General features: G+C 38.2%; 1 protein-coding gene across 5 annotated transcripts; it reads left to right on the top strand.

Moving 5' to 3' along the window:
- The first annotated feature begins 363 nt into the window (after positions 1–363).
- On the top strand, positions 364–7151 carry lmo2 (LIM domain only 2 (rhombotin-like 1)). 5 transcript variants are annotated; one of them, XM_058388500.1, is made up of 4 exons: positions 364–508; positions 777–902; positions 4907–5122; positions 5779–7151. In XM_058388500.1, the coding sequence occupies exons 2-4, from the start codon at positions 862–864 to the stop codon at positions 5999–6001; spliced, it is 480 nt and encodes a 159-aa protein (XP_058244483.1). In that variant the 5' UTR covers positions 364–508; positions 777–861; the 3' UTR covers positions 6002–7151. The 5 variants fall into 5 exon arrangements, with proteins under 5 accessions (XP_058244483.1, XP_058244485.1, XP_058244484.1 ...); XM_058388502.1 differs by having other exon boundaries at positions 384–508; positions 785–902; XM_058388501.1 differs by having other exon boundaries at positions 384–593; positions 785–902.
- The last annotated feature ends 7302 nt before the right edge of the window (positions 7152–14453 follow it).

Genomic DNA, 14453 nt, shown 5'->3' with positions numbered 1-14453 from the left:
AATGATATATAATTTAATAGTATTATTTGGCCCTTAACATTTTAATAAGGATAATTCTCTCATACTTATGTATGAGCGCGTATAGTGTGAAATCAACCTTATTAGCACATTGTAACATGCCATGATTTTCAAAGTTTTCCTTCTCTATAAAACAAACAAGGCTAGATTCACATGAGCTAAAGAGAAAACGCTCCACAATGTATTACAAAAGTTGACATTTTAGCTTCGTATCTTAGATCTGAACCGTTGGGGTGCTGCAAGTCGTGCAACTGCAGAGACCCAGTGTGTCACGACTCGCTCACTGCTTCCTTGTAAAACCGCTGTATCTTTCCTCATTGTCGAGCTGTCGTGAGCAGGAAGTGGGAAACGAAAGCAGAACGGCCTGGGTGGGTGGGGCTTCTTAAAAATACCTGCAGTACAAAAACGAAGGACACGAGTTCCGCATGTAGTTGTAGCACATGACAAGAAAATGCCGAGCACTCTTCATGATGTTTGACTTTCAGTATTCGTAAGCTTGCGATTTCATTACAGTAGTTCGGGATTTACTTGTTTTTTTCCTCCCTGACAGCAACGAGATACGTCTACAGCTAGTGGTGTGTGACTGTTTCATAACCTCTCTGTGCATCTTCAGGACGTTAAAACGTGTCAGTTGGAAATGGGCGAATTTTGCAGCACTCTGTCTACAAGCTGAATTGTAGCGTGGCGCAGGGTTGTTGTTTTTTTAACGCACAGTTCGTGCTCATTTGTGTGTGTGTGTGTGTGTGTGTGTACACAAGTCCAACAGGCGACTAAGCATTTCCTCTTTGAAGTTTCACCGCCAAGTGCGTTCTGCTACAGTTAGGAATCCCAGTCCCACCTACCATGGCATCTACAATCGAGAGGAAGACCTTGGAAGTTAACGAGTGAGTGGCTTTTTGGTTGTTCACAACTTTGGTTGTCCCAACGTTACTTTTTTATTAAGTACTGAGTTTGTGTACGGACCTATTGCAGACTGCAATAATGGCACTCAGACATCCACAACTAACGGTGAACTTTTTTTTTCTAAAGTTAAAAAAAAGCAATACTTTACAATAGGGACAGTATTAGGAATTTTAATTAAAATGAAATGTCTCATGGGGAAAAAGGAATAGAATTGCATTCTCACAGTGTGTAGTGTGTAATATTGAATCAGGGGTGTAAAATATTCTAGAAATTTTCCTATGCACACACACACACATATATATGGCACCTGTTAGTGGGTGGGATATATTAGGCAACAAGTGAGCATTTTGTCCTCAAATTTGACAAATGTGTTAGAAGCAGGAAAAATAGGCGAGTGGACCACAGAGCAATGGCCTGGTCTAATGAATCACATTTTCTTTTAAATCATGTGGATGGCCGGGAGCGTGTGCGTGGCTTACCTGGGGAACACATGGTACCAGGATGCAAGCCAGTGGAGGTAGTGTCATGCTTTGGGCAATGTTCTGCTGGGAAACCTTAAGTCCTACCATCCATGTGGATGTTACTTTGACACGTACCACCTACATAAGCATTGTTGCAGACCATGTAAACCCTTTCATGGAAACAGTATTCCCTGATGGCTGTGGCCTCTTTCAGCAGGATAATGCACCGTGCCACAAAGCAAAAATGGTTAAGGAATGGTTTGATGAGCACAACAATGAGTTTGAGGTGTTGACTTGGCCTCCAAATTCCCCAGATCTCAATCCAATCGAGCATCTGTGGGATGTGCTGGACAATCAAGTCCTATCCATAGAGACCCCACCTTGCAACTTACAGGACTTAAAGGATCTGCTGCTAACATCTTGCCAGATACCACAGCACACCCTCAGGGACCTAGTGGAGTCCATGCCTTGATGGGTCAGGGCTGTTTTGGCAGCAAAAGGGGGACTAACACCTGTGATGTGTTGGTCCCCCTTTTGCTGCCAAAACAACCCTGAATATTCATGTAAGTGAATGTGTGTGTAATATATATATATATATGTATGTATGTATGTATGTATGTATGTATATGTATATATGTATGTATGTGTGTATATATATATATATATATATATATATATATATATATGTATGTATATATATATATATATGTATGTATATATATATATATTATGTATGTATGTGTGTGTATATGTATATGTATATGTATATATATATATATATATATATATATATATGTATATATATATATATATATATATATATATATATATATATATATATATATATATATATATATATAAATGTGTGTGTGTGTGTACACAGATATACATTCAGGTTCATAAATTTGAAATTGTAAGGCAAGGAACACCACAAGAAATTATGAAATTAAGCACTTAAGATGTGACTGAAGTACAGACTTCCATCTTTAATACAAGAGGTTTAACAAAAAATATTGCAATAACCATTCAGGAATTACATCTATTTATTTTATATAACCCCACCATTTTCACAGGTTCAAAAGTAATTGGACAATTGACTGATGAGCAGTTTCCTTGTCATTTCATAACAAATTAAAGAGCTAAAATATTTAAAGTTGATTTCATTTACATTTCATAGTTCTTCATGGGGAAATCTCAATTTGCAGTCCAAAGTATTATCTATGCAAGAGAAGGAAGGCCATTATTAGGCTGAATAAAATAAAATAAAATGGATAGCAAAAACATTAATGGCCAAATCAACAGTTTGATGCATTATTAAAAAAGAAAGAATGCACTGGCATGATCAGCATGGAAGACTGCAGAAGATGACTAAAGTGGATGGTTGTAAAATTTCTTCCTTGGTGAAGAGAAACTGCTTCACAACTTTTAGTCAAGTCAAGAACACTCTTGAGGAGGTAGAGGTATGATTGTTTACATGCATGAAGGTGTTTGTAGACTTTGACAGACAGGGTTTAATGCAAGAGGCAAACCTGATAATACAGGAGGAACAGAAAAGAAAAGCCAGATTATTTGCTAGAAATCATCTAGAGAAAAATCCTGCACATTTCCTAAAACTAGATTTTTGGCATATAAAACCAAGATTAAATTTTGCTAGAATGATCAAAAGTGTATGGGGATGGAAAGGAAGGGCTCATGATCAAAAGCATACAATATTATCTGTCAAAAACAGTGGAAGCAGTGTTATGGCATGGGCATGTATGACTGCCAGTAGAACTGGATCACTGGTGTTTATTAATGATGTGACTGTTGATATGAATTACAAAATTTATACAGCTATAGTTCCTGCTCAGATTCAGTCAGTGCTGCAACGACAGCGCTTCACAGAACAGATGGATAATGAACCAAAGCATACCACAAACCTGAGAGCTTCTTGGGCAAAGAAAGGAAATGTTTTTAAATAGCAGTGAGTCACCTGGCATTACCTCACTTGAGTATAGTTTTTAATCACTGAAGAAAAAACTGAAGGCAGGAAGATCCACAAACAAGCAGCAACTGAAAGCAGGTTTTAGTTCATGTCTGTCCATGTACCAGACAATCATTAACTGTGAAGGATTTGCATCAGAGAATAAAAAAATCCTTATATTTATAATTATGTTAGTATTGTTGTGAATTCACCGAAGCAGACCAGGGGACTCAAAAGCCGTGTTCAGCAGGAATGTTTTATTGTAGATCAGAACACACTGTGGTGGTACTGTAGTCACCAAGTCCAGTGAAAAGAAACATGCGTTACAGATTTAAAGGCCTTGAGTGGGCAGGCCTTGAAGGTGTGACTATACAAAAGCCTTGAGGTGATACTCTTAAACAAAACCCCCAAGGGGAGGTAGACCTCACAGGTGTTGAATCCCTGCTATGCCAATGCAAAAGCATTGAATGGGAGAAAGATCCCCAGAGTTGGCGCCTCAATTGTAGGCTAGTTCACAGTTCCTGATCACAGACTGGTTTGATCACCATTTTGTGGTGAGAGCTGGGATATGTAAATTATTATTAAAAGAGAAATGTATGTTACAGTAGATTCTAGAGTGACCTCAAAATATGTTTTCCTTCAGTATGTTCAATTACTTTTGAGCCTGTGAAAATGAAGGGACTAAAACTGACTAATTCTCATATTCCACACACATTTTGTGATTTTTTTTGTGTGTACACATGCACAAACAATCTGATCACTTTATTAGGAACACTATTCTGGGTAGGGCCTCTTTTTTTGTTTCATTTTGTGAAAAGAAATTGTGGTTTCCTTTGAGGCTTCTGGGCCATGTTGACATGATTGCATCACACAATTTCTACAGATTTTTCAGGTGCACTTTTATGCTGTTAATCTCCCATTCTACCACATCCCAAAGGTGTAATGGATTTAGTTTAGGACTGGCAAGGCCACGAAAGAACATTTCAACAACTTGTCATTTTCATGAAAGCAGTTTGAGATGACTTTGGCTTTGTAACATGGTGCAGTATCCTGCTGGAAGTAGCCATTAGAAGATCAAATACTCAAATAAGCTGTGGTATTCAGGCAATGATCGGTTTTAACAGGCTCAAAGTGTGCCAAGTAATATTCCCCAAATCATCTGTGGATTCATTGTGTTGGTGCCATATTCTGACCCTACTAGTTTTGTCACTCAGCAAAAATCATGATAGATCAGATCAGGCTAGGGTTTTTCCATCTTAAACTGTCTTGGTTTGGCAGCCTATTCCAAATTTGTTCTTTTCACAGTTGTTGCCACACAAGTGTTGGGCAAGAGAGTGCAGGGAAAGAAAAGAGCATATTTAATTACTTTCTAATGATCATCACCATTAGCATGATTTGTAAAGTATTTAATTTATATTTAAACTCTTAATTGTGTGTTTTCTCTTGATGACTTGCCTCACTCATACTTTGGTAGTAAATGCTTTGAACCAAGAAGTGGAATTTTATTATATGGCAACTAAGACAAGGAAAAATTATAACCTTCATTTTTACCCTTCCCCAGAGAACTAGTGGATGAGGTCCTCCAGGTTCCTCCATCAATGCTAATGTGTGGTGGTTGTCACCAAAGTATTGGAGACCGCTTTTTCTTGAAGGCCATAGAGCAGTACTGGCATGAGGACTGCCTGAGTTGTGACCTTTGTGGCTGCCGGCTGGGTGAAGTTGGCAGAAGATTGTACTACAAGCTCGGTAGGAAGCTGTGTCGAAGAGATTACCTAAGGTAAGTGTGAAGCATACTCATTTTGAGGACCATGATTGCAATTGAAAGTACTTGCAAATTTTAATATAGGGTAAGCAAATTTTTTCAGTGTTTTTAAATTGTAATATTAAACCTGACGGCCACATTTCTAGCCACACGTTAAAAAATGTATGACTGAGCATCAGACATGATGAAGTTGGATACAAACAGATTTATTTGTAATTCATAAGAACATACCTAAGAGCATTTACATAAGAGATTTGGCATACATGAACATCCTGCAAATTTGTAACCATGCAAAAACCATAAATTCAGCGAAATAAAACTATTCTTCTGTATAAACAGAGAATGTGCTGGTCTGTCTGTGCATAGACATAAGCCATAAATTAATGCATTATCTAAGTGAAGAAGCTTTCTTAATTATTTGAGTATTGTAGACGTTACAAAATACAAATGAACTGTTTCAGGGATGCTTTGCTCTTTACAGGTGATAAACATGTATGCTTGAGTATGAACAGACTCTGCTTTAATCAGTTCAGAAATAAACTTTAGATTAGCTTGGAATATGCAAAATATGCAAATGCATTTACACACAACTTCACTAAAAGATTGATAAAAGAAGCTCAATACATCCGACTGTGGGACTTGGGTACATTAAAAACTTCTTTCCTTTGCAGACTGTTTGGTCAGGATGGGCTGTGTGCTTCCTGTGAGAAGAGGATCCGGGCATTTGAAATGACAATGCGGGTCCGTGACAAAGTCTACCACCTTGAGTGTTTCAAATGTGCTGCCTGTCAGAAGCACTTCTGTGTGGGTGACCGCTACCTGCTTATCAACACAGACATTGTGTGTGAGCAGGACATTTTTGAGTGGACCAAACTCAACAGTAACTTACGGTAATTTGTAATTCTACGATGTAAATCTACAAATACTACTTTAAATTACAGCAACATAACTAGCCAAGTGCAGTTCTATTTTTTGTTTCAGTTTTTTTTTTTTTTGTTGGTTTCTTTTGTTTTTTTTAGCTCACTAGCACATAATCAAGATTTCTTTTCCCTTGGGAAAGCTGAAGACATTTTTTGAAATGTATGAGGGCAATAACAGCTGTTTATTTTTTTAGATAGTCATACACACTGTTAAGACAATAAAAATGTTGCTTATTGTAGATTCACATTTGCTATAGATACTGTATGTGGATACATTTTATAGAATTTCTTTTTGATACCTCTAAACAGGATGCCAGTGACCTTTGATTGATTGATTTTATTTAAAACCTGAATGCACCAGAACTGTTGGTGCCTCTCTAGACTTGCTTCTATCAGACCATTTTAGGTGCCTTTTGGATAGTTCTTATGCACAATCTACGATTGTTGAAAATGCACTCTTAGCATAGTCACCAGCATAGTTATTTCACATTGGCTGAACAGCTGACTCCTGCTGCTCCACAATACACATATTAATGAGTATCAAATGTTTATTCATGTTATAATGTTTTTGTTACATTTATAACTGCTGTAATTTCTGTTGGCATTGATGTTAAGAGGATATACCAGGATTTAAAGAATCTCTGGTGGATTTATTTTGTTGTGAAAGCTTCTAATTTTGCAGTTACTTCATTTTATTATATTTATTTAGAGGTCCTTTTTCAGCATGATTCATTTGAATTTAGAACTTGGTCATCATTAAGCCATCTAAAATATTTTTTTGTAGCCCTGTCTGCTTTTTTATTGATATTTTACTGCATTATGTCTTATATCTTACACAAAGAACTGTCAAGTGATTTAAGATATTTTAATTCCCTTTAATCCATTGTACAAACTGTAGAACAATGCTTATTTTACAAAAGGTGTATAGGAAAATGGGCGTAACTGGTAAACCTGCTACAGTGACAACAGTATTATACTTTGTTAAATAATAGGTTTAACAATTCTGCAAATCAAATTTGTAAAAAAATCGTATCAGATTTGACACATTCATTTGACTACTGTTTATTGTGTTATTTTGTTTATAAATGTATTGTGCCATTTAAATAAAAGAACATTTGCTGACATTTCACTGGTAGGGGACAATACATAGATTTGTACAAAAGCTAACTTTTTATGAAAAAAGTGCTTGTTATGAATGTTATTGCTTAACAACATGCCTGACAAGTTTACTTAAATATTGGTCAAATTACTTTCAACTAGACTTAAAATAAATGTTTTAAAAGATGGCCGATGATGCTGAAATTTGCTGTGCTGCATTAATGTGTAAATCTGTAACTGGATTTTTCATCACCACTGAATTTCTCTCAAAAGCATGGCTGCCTTTAGCCAATCAGATTTTTGAATATCTAACATTTTTGGCTATGGTCACAAAACTTCATGAGCATGTTAATGGATGGTCTCTCTATTGTTTAATGTATATTTGCAATGACTGGCCACTGGAGGCAATGTTTACTGCAGATACCGCTGCTTGTGACATCTTCTTCTTCTTCTGATTCCTTTTGCTAAAACGTGATGGGCAGTCCAAAGCACAAGTCATAGAAACACCAAAATTTATCATATGGCACAGAATTTCGACCAGCACGCCAGGACCAACTATAGCAGGAGAGTTTTCATTTTGTCCTATATTGCATGAACTGTAAGTTGAAGGTTTTTCCTCTTGTTCCTTGGCATCTCTTGGCACCCTCTAAATTCAGCTTGACCTTGCACTAATTCTTACCATGATGGATTTTTAATTAATTTGCAAAAATCCACAAACACACACACACACACTCATTTACACAGTTGCCCAATCAGCCAATCATGTGGCAGCAGCATGATGTGTTGAGTTTCACTTAATGCTCATGCCAGACATCAGAAATATCTGAAAATGAGGGAATGATCACAATGGTTTGAGTTGATAGGAAGTCTATAGTAACTCAAATAAGCAAGTAAATACATGTAAACTGGAAAACAGTTGAAGATTAGAAAAAAGTCTTTCAGTCTATGATAGCCTCAGATGCTTGTACCACAATGTAAAGAATGATTACTATATCTTATATTTACTATATCTTTCCTGGCAACATCACAGTGCCTTAGACCACTTACCTTTTTCCATAGTGCATCCCATGGTCCCATCTCTTCTGCAGATAAGCAACTCACTCATCCATCCATCTATCCGTATGATGTAACAGAAAATGTGATTCATTAGACCACTTGTTGTTTTCCATTGTTTCATGGTCCAGCTCTGATGCCTATAAGTCCATTGTAGATGTTCTTGCTGTTGGACAGGGGTCAGCATGGGCATTCTGACTGGTCAGTGTCTAAAACAGTGCCCTGTAACATTTGTTTGGTAGAGGTGTAAAAAATGTTTATATGATGTGCATTGTGGTAATTTGCAATATTAGATTTCTATTTATTAGGTATTTAATGCAGTTTCAAGTTTGAAAATCAGTGTTGTTGAAGCTTCTATTAATAATCTCAGAGAGCTCCTAATGTAGCATAAAAATTTCAAATTAGTAATGCAGCAACTCTGAGCAAGGAAAAGACGAAAAATTTTATCTTAAAAAGCAGGAATTCTGTGTTTTCTATTTACCTATAAGTAACTATGAAGTGTTGCTGTATTTGCCTAAGAAACTGGAAAATGTGCCTGTGTCTCCTGTGTCAGGAGGACATGAGATTTCTGACTACAAGGTTCCCTGGTCTTTGTGCTGATGTCTCATCTTGCACAACATAGAGCATGACATTGATGTAGGTGATCATACTCCAATTATGCATGTTCTTTTTTTTTGTGCTGAATAGCGAAAAGTGAATGCTGTCACTAAACCTGACTCAAGTACCCCTCAACCCTCAGGCATCTGTAATCTCTGCTTTTAACACCCCAGGCAATTTTCTCCAGTCATGGCTTTTGGATTCCAGACTGAATCTGGTTATCACAATCCATAAAGGTACACTTAATATCATTGCTGACACTGTCTCATTATTGATTGATCATAACACAAATCCTTATAATGTTGTAAAGAAAAAATCAGCATGAACATATCTGATTAGCAGTGTGAGAGGAAAAGGACAGTTGATTGTCCATACTTACCCCAAGGTTCCATGCAATGGCCAAAGGTGGGATAAGTGAGTATCTGAGGGAGGGAAGGAGTGGATGAGTTATATATATGTATATGTTGGTAGACAAGAGAGTCTTGTGGTTGACTGTGTCAAACACTGCTGAGAATTCATGAGGATGAGAACTGATGACAGATTGGTTGTCTCTGATCTAGGTGGAAAGTGCTACCCTGAAGCTAGACCTCTTTTGGCAGTTGTTATATGATTTTGGAGGTTGTTCTGTGAAAGGTAGGGTTACAGTTCATTGTTTAGATGAGAATTTGGACAAGAGAGTGCAGTAAAAGGTAATACCTTTGTTGATTTGTGATTTCTGTCACTTTCTTTATTCTCTTTAAATGCTGTGCAACACATCCAGGGCAAGAAAGTGTCTGTAGTTAACTCCAGGAAAATGTTGTGATGAGTGGGGGAGACTGTAAGATGCATTTTTTTCCTTGTGTGTGGGAAGACAGCTGTTAAATATCAAGTTGAAGCAATGCTGAAGACGGAAAATGGAAGAAGACTTGAGTTTGTCAAAGGGGAGGTTGTCTCCAAAGACAATAAGAGTGGTGCTGTCAGTAGGGAAAAGACTGCATTGAATAGTGTTGGCATAATGATAGTCCATATGGCTTAACACAATATTCAAAATGACCAGATGTGTTGGTGATAAATGGAGTTTTTAATTCATCTTCCTCTCCAAACCAGGTAAATGATAAATGTCCAGATGAACCAGATAAATGTCAAGTGAAGGTCAAGTCTAGTAAATAATCTTGGATGAACAAAGCATTAACAATACTTAATTGTAATCTGATTGAGGCTTTGATTGGCTATCCATGGGCCAGGAGTGTAGCCCTTCTTATTCCTTCTCCCCCAAAAAAGAGAATCCTGTGGAAATTGGGGAGGTGGAAGAACAGATAGACAAGTAGACCTGTCACAGTATCTCCTTCAAATAATCCCCCAGAGCTTATTGTTCTGTCAGATTCTTTGCTTAAGATGTCTCAAAATTCATGATACTCTGAGGAGATGTTGATTTTGGACAAGGCTTCAGGACTTTCCTCCCTGGTTGAAGCAAGGATGAGATGTGGAAGTCACAGGTAGTCATGAAGGTAGTGGGAGAACCACCTCATGAGCTCTCAGTAAGTCCATGAAATCTGAAGCTCATGTATGGTCATTAACCAGGTATTCCTGCTCCATTCCATTCCTGAGTGACCAGAGCAGTTGCTCAGTGATCTCCTTGCCTTGGCGGTTTTGATCAAAAACTCACCAAAACAATTCAATGAGTCAGTCATATGAGGATCCTCTCCTTGTCTCTTCAGCATACCTATCTGGGTGAGAGATTATTGAGCCGGGGTTAGCAGCTAGGGTTCTGTAAAGCAAAGGAGATTGCACTGGAAAACATGTGAACGTGCCAGTGGTGAGTGGTTTTGGGAATTGTAGTCTGCATTTGTATGCAATCGATACCAACATTGGGGTGACATTAGGGAAGAGTTTTGCGGCACAGAAATAATTGTTTCTTTTAGAGGATCTAGGCTATAGGCAAACAAATAAATTTTTTAAAAGGTTGTTCTCATGGCAACTTAATGTGTCTTAACACTTCTTAAGATAGTTACCTAATTTTCTGATTTGAATTTAAATTTCTATTCTATTCACACCACAAGGTGCATGCCTTATAACTACCAGACACCTAAACTTTTCTTTAAATGATAGTAAAGTGTCCTTTTTTTAATATCTGTTTTAAAAATCATGGGGTACTCTGGTGATCCAGGGACTGTAAGCAACAGGTAATAATGCTTATAGCATGAAACAGCCTTGTCAGGGTTTTAGAATATCGTTGAAAATTTTTTTTCAAAATATATATATATTTTCTCTTTTTTGTTGGTGCTACGGGTGCCTGCACTATGGATTCTGAAGGCCTTAAAGCAGATTTCTTTCACCCTGGCAACACATGATGTCAGCCACTGACTAAAATATGATTGGATAAATACTCATCATAAATATACATTACTGGAAGCAGCGCAACTAAGTGTCATGTCCGGGCGTCCCTGCCCAGTGTGGGGCTCGAACCCAGACCTCCATGGTGGTGTGTGTGCCGGCACGCCATGGAGACAGACCCATATGCAGGATATCAAGAAGCACAGCTTTTATTCACACAGACAGACAGACATGAAGAAGTCTAACCTAATCACGTAGACTAACATAACACTAACTAAACTGAAACAAACAAAACCTTTAAGCTAAGCTTTAAACTAAGCTAACCTAGCTAACCTTTAAACTAAGCCATGACTTTAACCAGGACATAGTACATGAAACACTGAACAATAAACAATGACCAACCAAGACAGGTACACAAGGATCCCTATTTAAAGGGCTACACATTATGGTTAATTGGGAACAGGTGACACAACAGGGTAGGAGAACAATGGGAAAGGCGTGGGACAAAATACACACAATAAAGCAGGCTTCCAAGGTTCACCTGCGAGTGACCTCTCCAGGCCTGGCAGGGAACTGTCCACCTGTTCCTGACACCAAGAGAAAAGACTACTGGGAATATTTTAATACACATTCATGGAAAAATATATTAAATATATTAAAATGCAGGTCAGTGATTCAGATCACTGCTGTTTAGGCCAGCAGAGAAGGCCTTGCTGGCCCTGACGGCCCACCACTCCATCACCAGATGGAAGACTGAAAATGTCAAGAGGAAACCTAGCTCATAAATAATTTTCTTCGTCACGCATCTACATTTAACTCTGCGCAACACTTTCTGCACGTTGTTTGCAAAATTTAAAGCAATTTTAAAATATTTTTAAAGCATTTTTCCTGTGTGATGTGTGCTCAGTGTCCATGATCACCTAGGAACAATGTTTCACAACATTTTTTGTCTCATCATTAACTCTAAAGTAATTAATTTTTTTCTGTAATTTGTTTCTAGATTTGTACTTTTTCAGGTACTGTTAAACTGCTAAATATATCTATTGCCATAGAAGTGTATAATTATATGTATGAAAAATATTTCCTCACATATATCTGGAGCCAGTATGAACAGCTGACCCATGTCTGTGGCTTCGGTGCTCTTATCACATGTGATTGAATAAAATCAATGCACATGCATTACTTGATATACAGTAATATTGTCAGCATTAGCATACTAGTATCAGTGTTAGTAATAACATTTTCAAGGCTTTATACAGAGTTGCTTTGTGCAAATGTTATTCCACACAGGGCTACAGTGTGGCTACAAGACCAGTTGGTCTTGCACTTGGTTAGCAAAAAAAAAATTGTAAACAGGCTAGCTGCCAGTTGTTTTCTGTTCACATTCAGCACCAGTGAATGATTTGAAGGAATGTTGTTTTGTTTTATGTCTCTTAATATTCCTGTAAGTCTGATGCAGGAAAGGGTAGCGGTGCTATGGAAGACATCTTGTCTAGTATCAAAACCTAAGAAAGCCACCCCATCTGGCCTCAGAGACTACAGACCAGTTGCTTTGACATCACATGTCATTAAGGTGTTGGAGAGAATAGTTTTAACTGGACTGGAACCACTCTAGTTTGCTTAGCAGCCTCAAGTGGGTGTCAACGATGCTGTCATCTATCTGCTGCAGCATGCTCACTTCTACCTGGAGGGCAGCGGTGGTACTGTGAGGATCCATTCCTGCTGAGTGAGAAGCTGCTTCGAATGGGTGTCAGCTCAATCTCCTGGATTACTGACTACCTGTCAGATAAACCCCAGTTTGTGTGATTGGGGGCCTCCCTGTCGGACACAGTGGTCAGTAACAGAGGAGCACCTCAGGGGACTGTCCTGTCTCCATTTTGTTTAATCTATACACCTCAGACTTTCAGGACAGCTCTGAATCATTGCCACCTGCAGTAGTTTTCTGATGACACTGCAGTGGTGGGGTGTATTAGGGATGGACAGGAGTCTGAATACTGGAGATGATACCAAGGAGATGATGGTGGACTTTAGGGGGACTAAAACTTTGAGCCCATAACCATCATGGGCAAGGAGGATGGAATTGTTGACAATTACAAGCATTTGGGTATACACTTAAATGACAGACTGGACTAGAGGACCTACACTAACACTGTACATGAATTGAATTAGCAGACTATATTTTCTAAGGAAGCTCAGATCTTTTAATGTTTGTAACAAGATGCTGTTTGTAACAAGACTGGCTTTCTACCAGTCTGTGGTGGCGAGTGCCATTTACTGTGTTGTGTTTTCTTTACTTGGTTAGATATTGTAAAGGCTTTTTAATTCATTAAGAAAGTACTCTTCAGTCATCCACTTTAGTTGTCTTCTCTGGTCTTCCAGGCCTTAAGTGTTGCTGAGCCTTTTGGGTTTAGCCATTTACAATGAACATTTGGAATCAACTCCAGACCTTTTAGCGCCTTAATTTGTCATGAAATAATGAGGAAACAGTCATACTTGACAATGAAACTGCTTATCAGCTAATTGTCCAATTACATTTGAGCCCGTGGAAACACCTGTTATTACTGAACATTTAATGCAATATTTTTTGTTAAAAACGTTGAATTAATGCTGAAAGTCTACACTTCAATCACATCATGATTGCTTCATGACATGCTTCATTTTGAACTCCATGAAAATTCTCACTGTCCAAATTCTGATCAGCTGTGTTTAATACCAGTTAACTATATTTTTAAGCATGTCACAGAAAAATGTTTAGCATGGGCTTTTTCCCTTTTTGGCAAGGTAAATGAATAATACACTATATTGCCAAAAGTATTCGCTCACCTGCCTTGACTCGCATATGAACTTAAGCGACATCCCATTCCTAATCCATAGGGTTCAATATGACGTCGGTCCACCCTTTGCAGCTATAACACCTTCAACTCTTCTGGGAAGGCTGTCCACAAAGTTTAGGAGTGTGTTCATGGGAATTTTTGACCATTCTTCCAGAAGCGCATTTGTGAGGTCACACACTGATGTTGGACGAGAAGGCCTGGCTCTCAGTCTCCGCTCTAATTCATCCCAAGGGTGTTCTATCGGGTTGAGGTCAGGACTCTGTGCAGGCCAGTCAAGTTCATCCACACCAGACTCTGTCATCCATGTCTTTATGGACCTTGCTTTGTGCACTGGTGCACAGTCATGTTGGAAGAGGAAGGGGCCAGCTCCAAACTGTTCCCACAAAGTTGGGAGCATGGAATTGTCCAAAATGTCTTGGTATGCTGAAGCATTCAGAGTTCCTTTCACTGGAACTAAGGGGCCAAGCCCAGCTCCTGAAAAACAACCCCACACCATAATCCCCCCTCCACCAAACTTTACACTTGGCACAA

Source organism: Hemibagrus wyckioides, linkage group LG04 (genome assembly GCF_019097595.1).
Source record: "Hemibagrus wyckioides isolate EC202008001 linkage group LG04, SWU_Hwy_1.0, whole genome shotgun sequence".
NCBI classification, from domain to species: domain Eukaryota; kingdom Metazoa; phylum Chordata; class Actinopteri; order Siluriformes; family Bagridae; genus Hemibagrus; species Hemibagrus wyckioides.
The sequence above is the reverse complement of the archived record's forward strand: the minus strand, read 5'-3'. Positions and strand labels throughout refer to the sequence as shown.

Excerpts from the sequence above, each read along its gene's own strand:
- lmo2 (XM_058388500.1), top strand. The coding sequence starts at position 862 with ATGGCATCTACAATCGAGAGGAAGACCTTGGAAGTTAACGA. Across the intron at positions 903-4,906 it reads AAGACCTTGGAAGTTAACGA|AGAACTAGTGGATGAGGTCC; the intron begins GTGAGTGGCTTT and ends ACCCTTCCCCAG. Across the intron at positions 5,123-5,778 it reads TGTCGAAGAGATTACCTAAG|ACTGTTTGGTCAGGATGGGC; the intron begins GTAAGTGTGAAG and ends TTTCCTTTGCAG.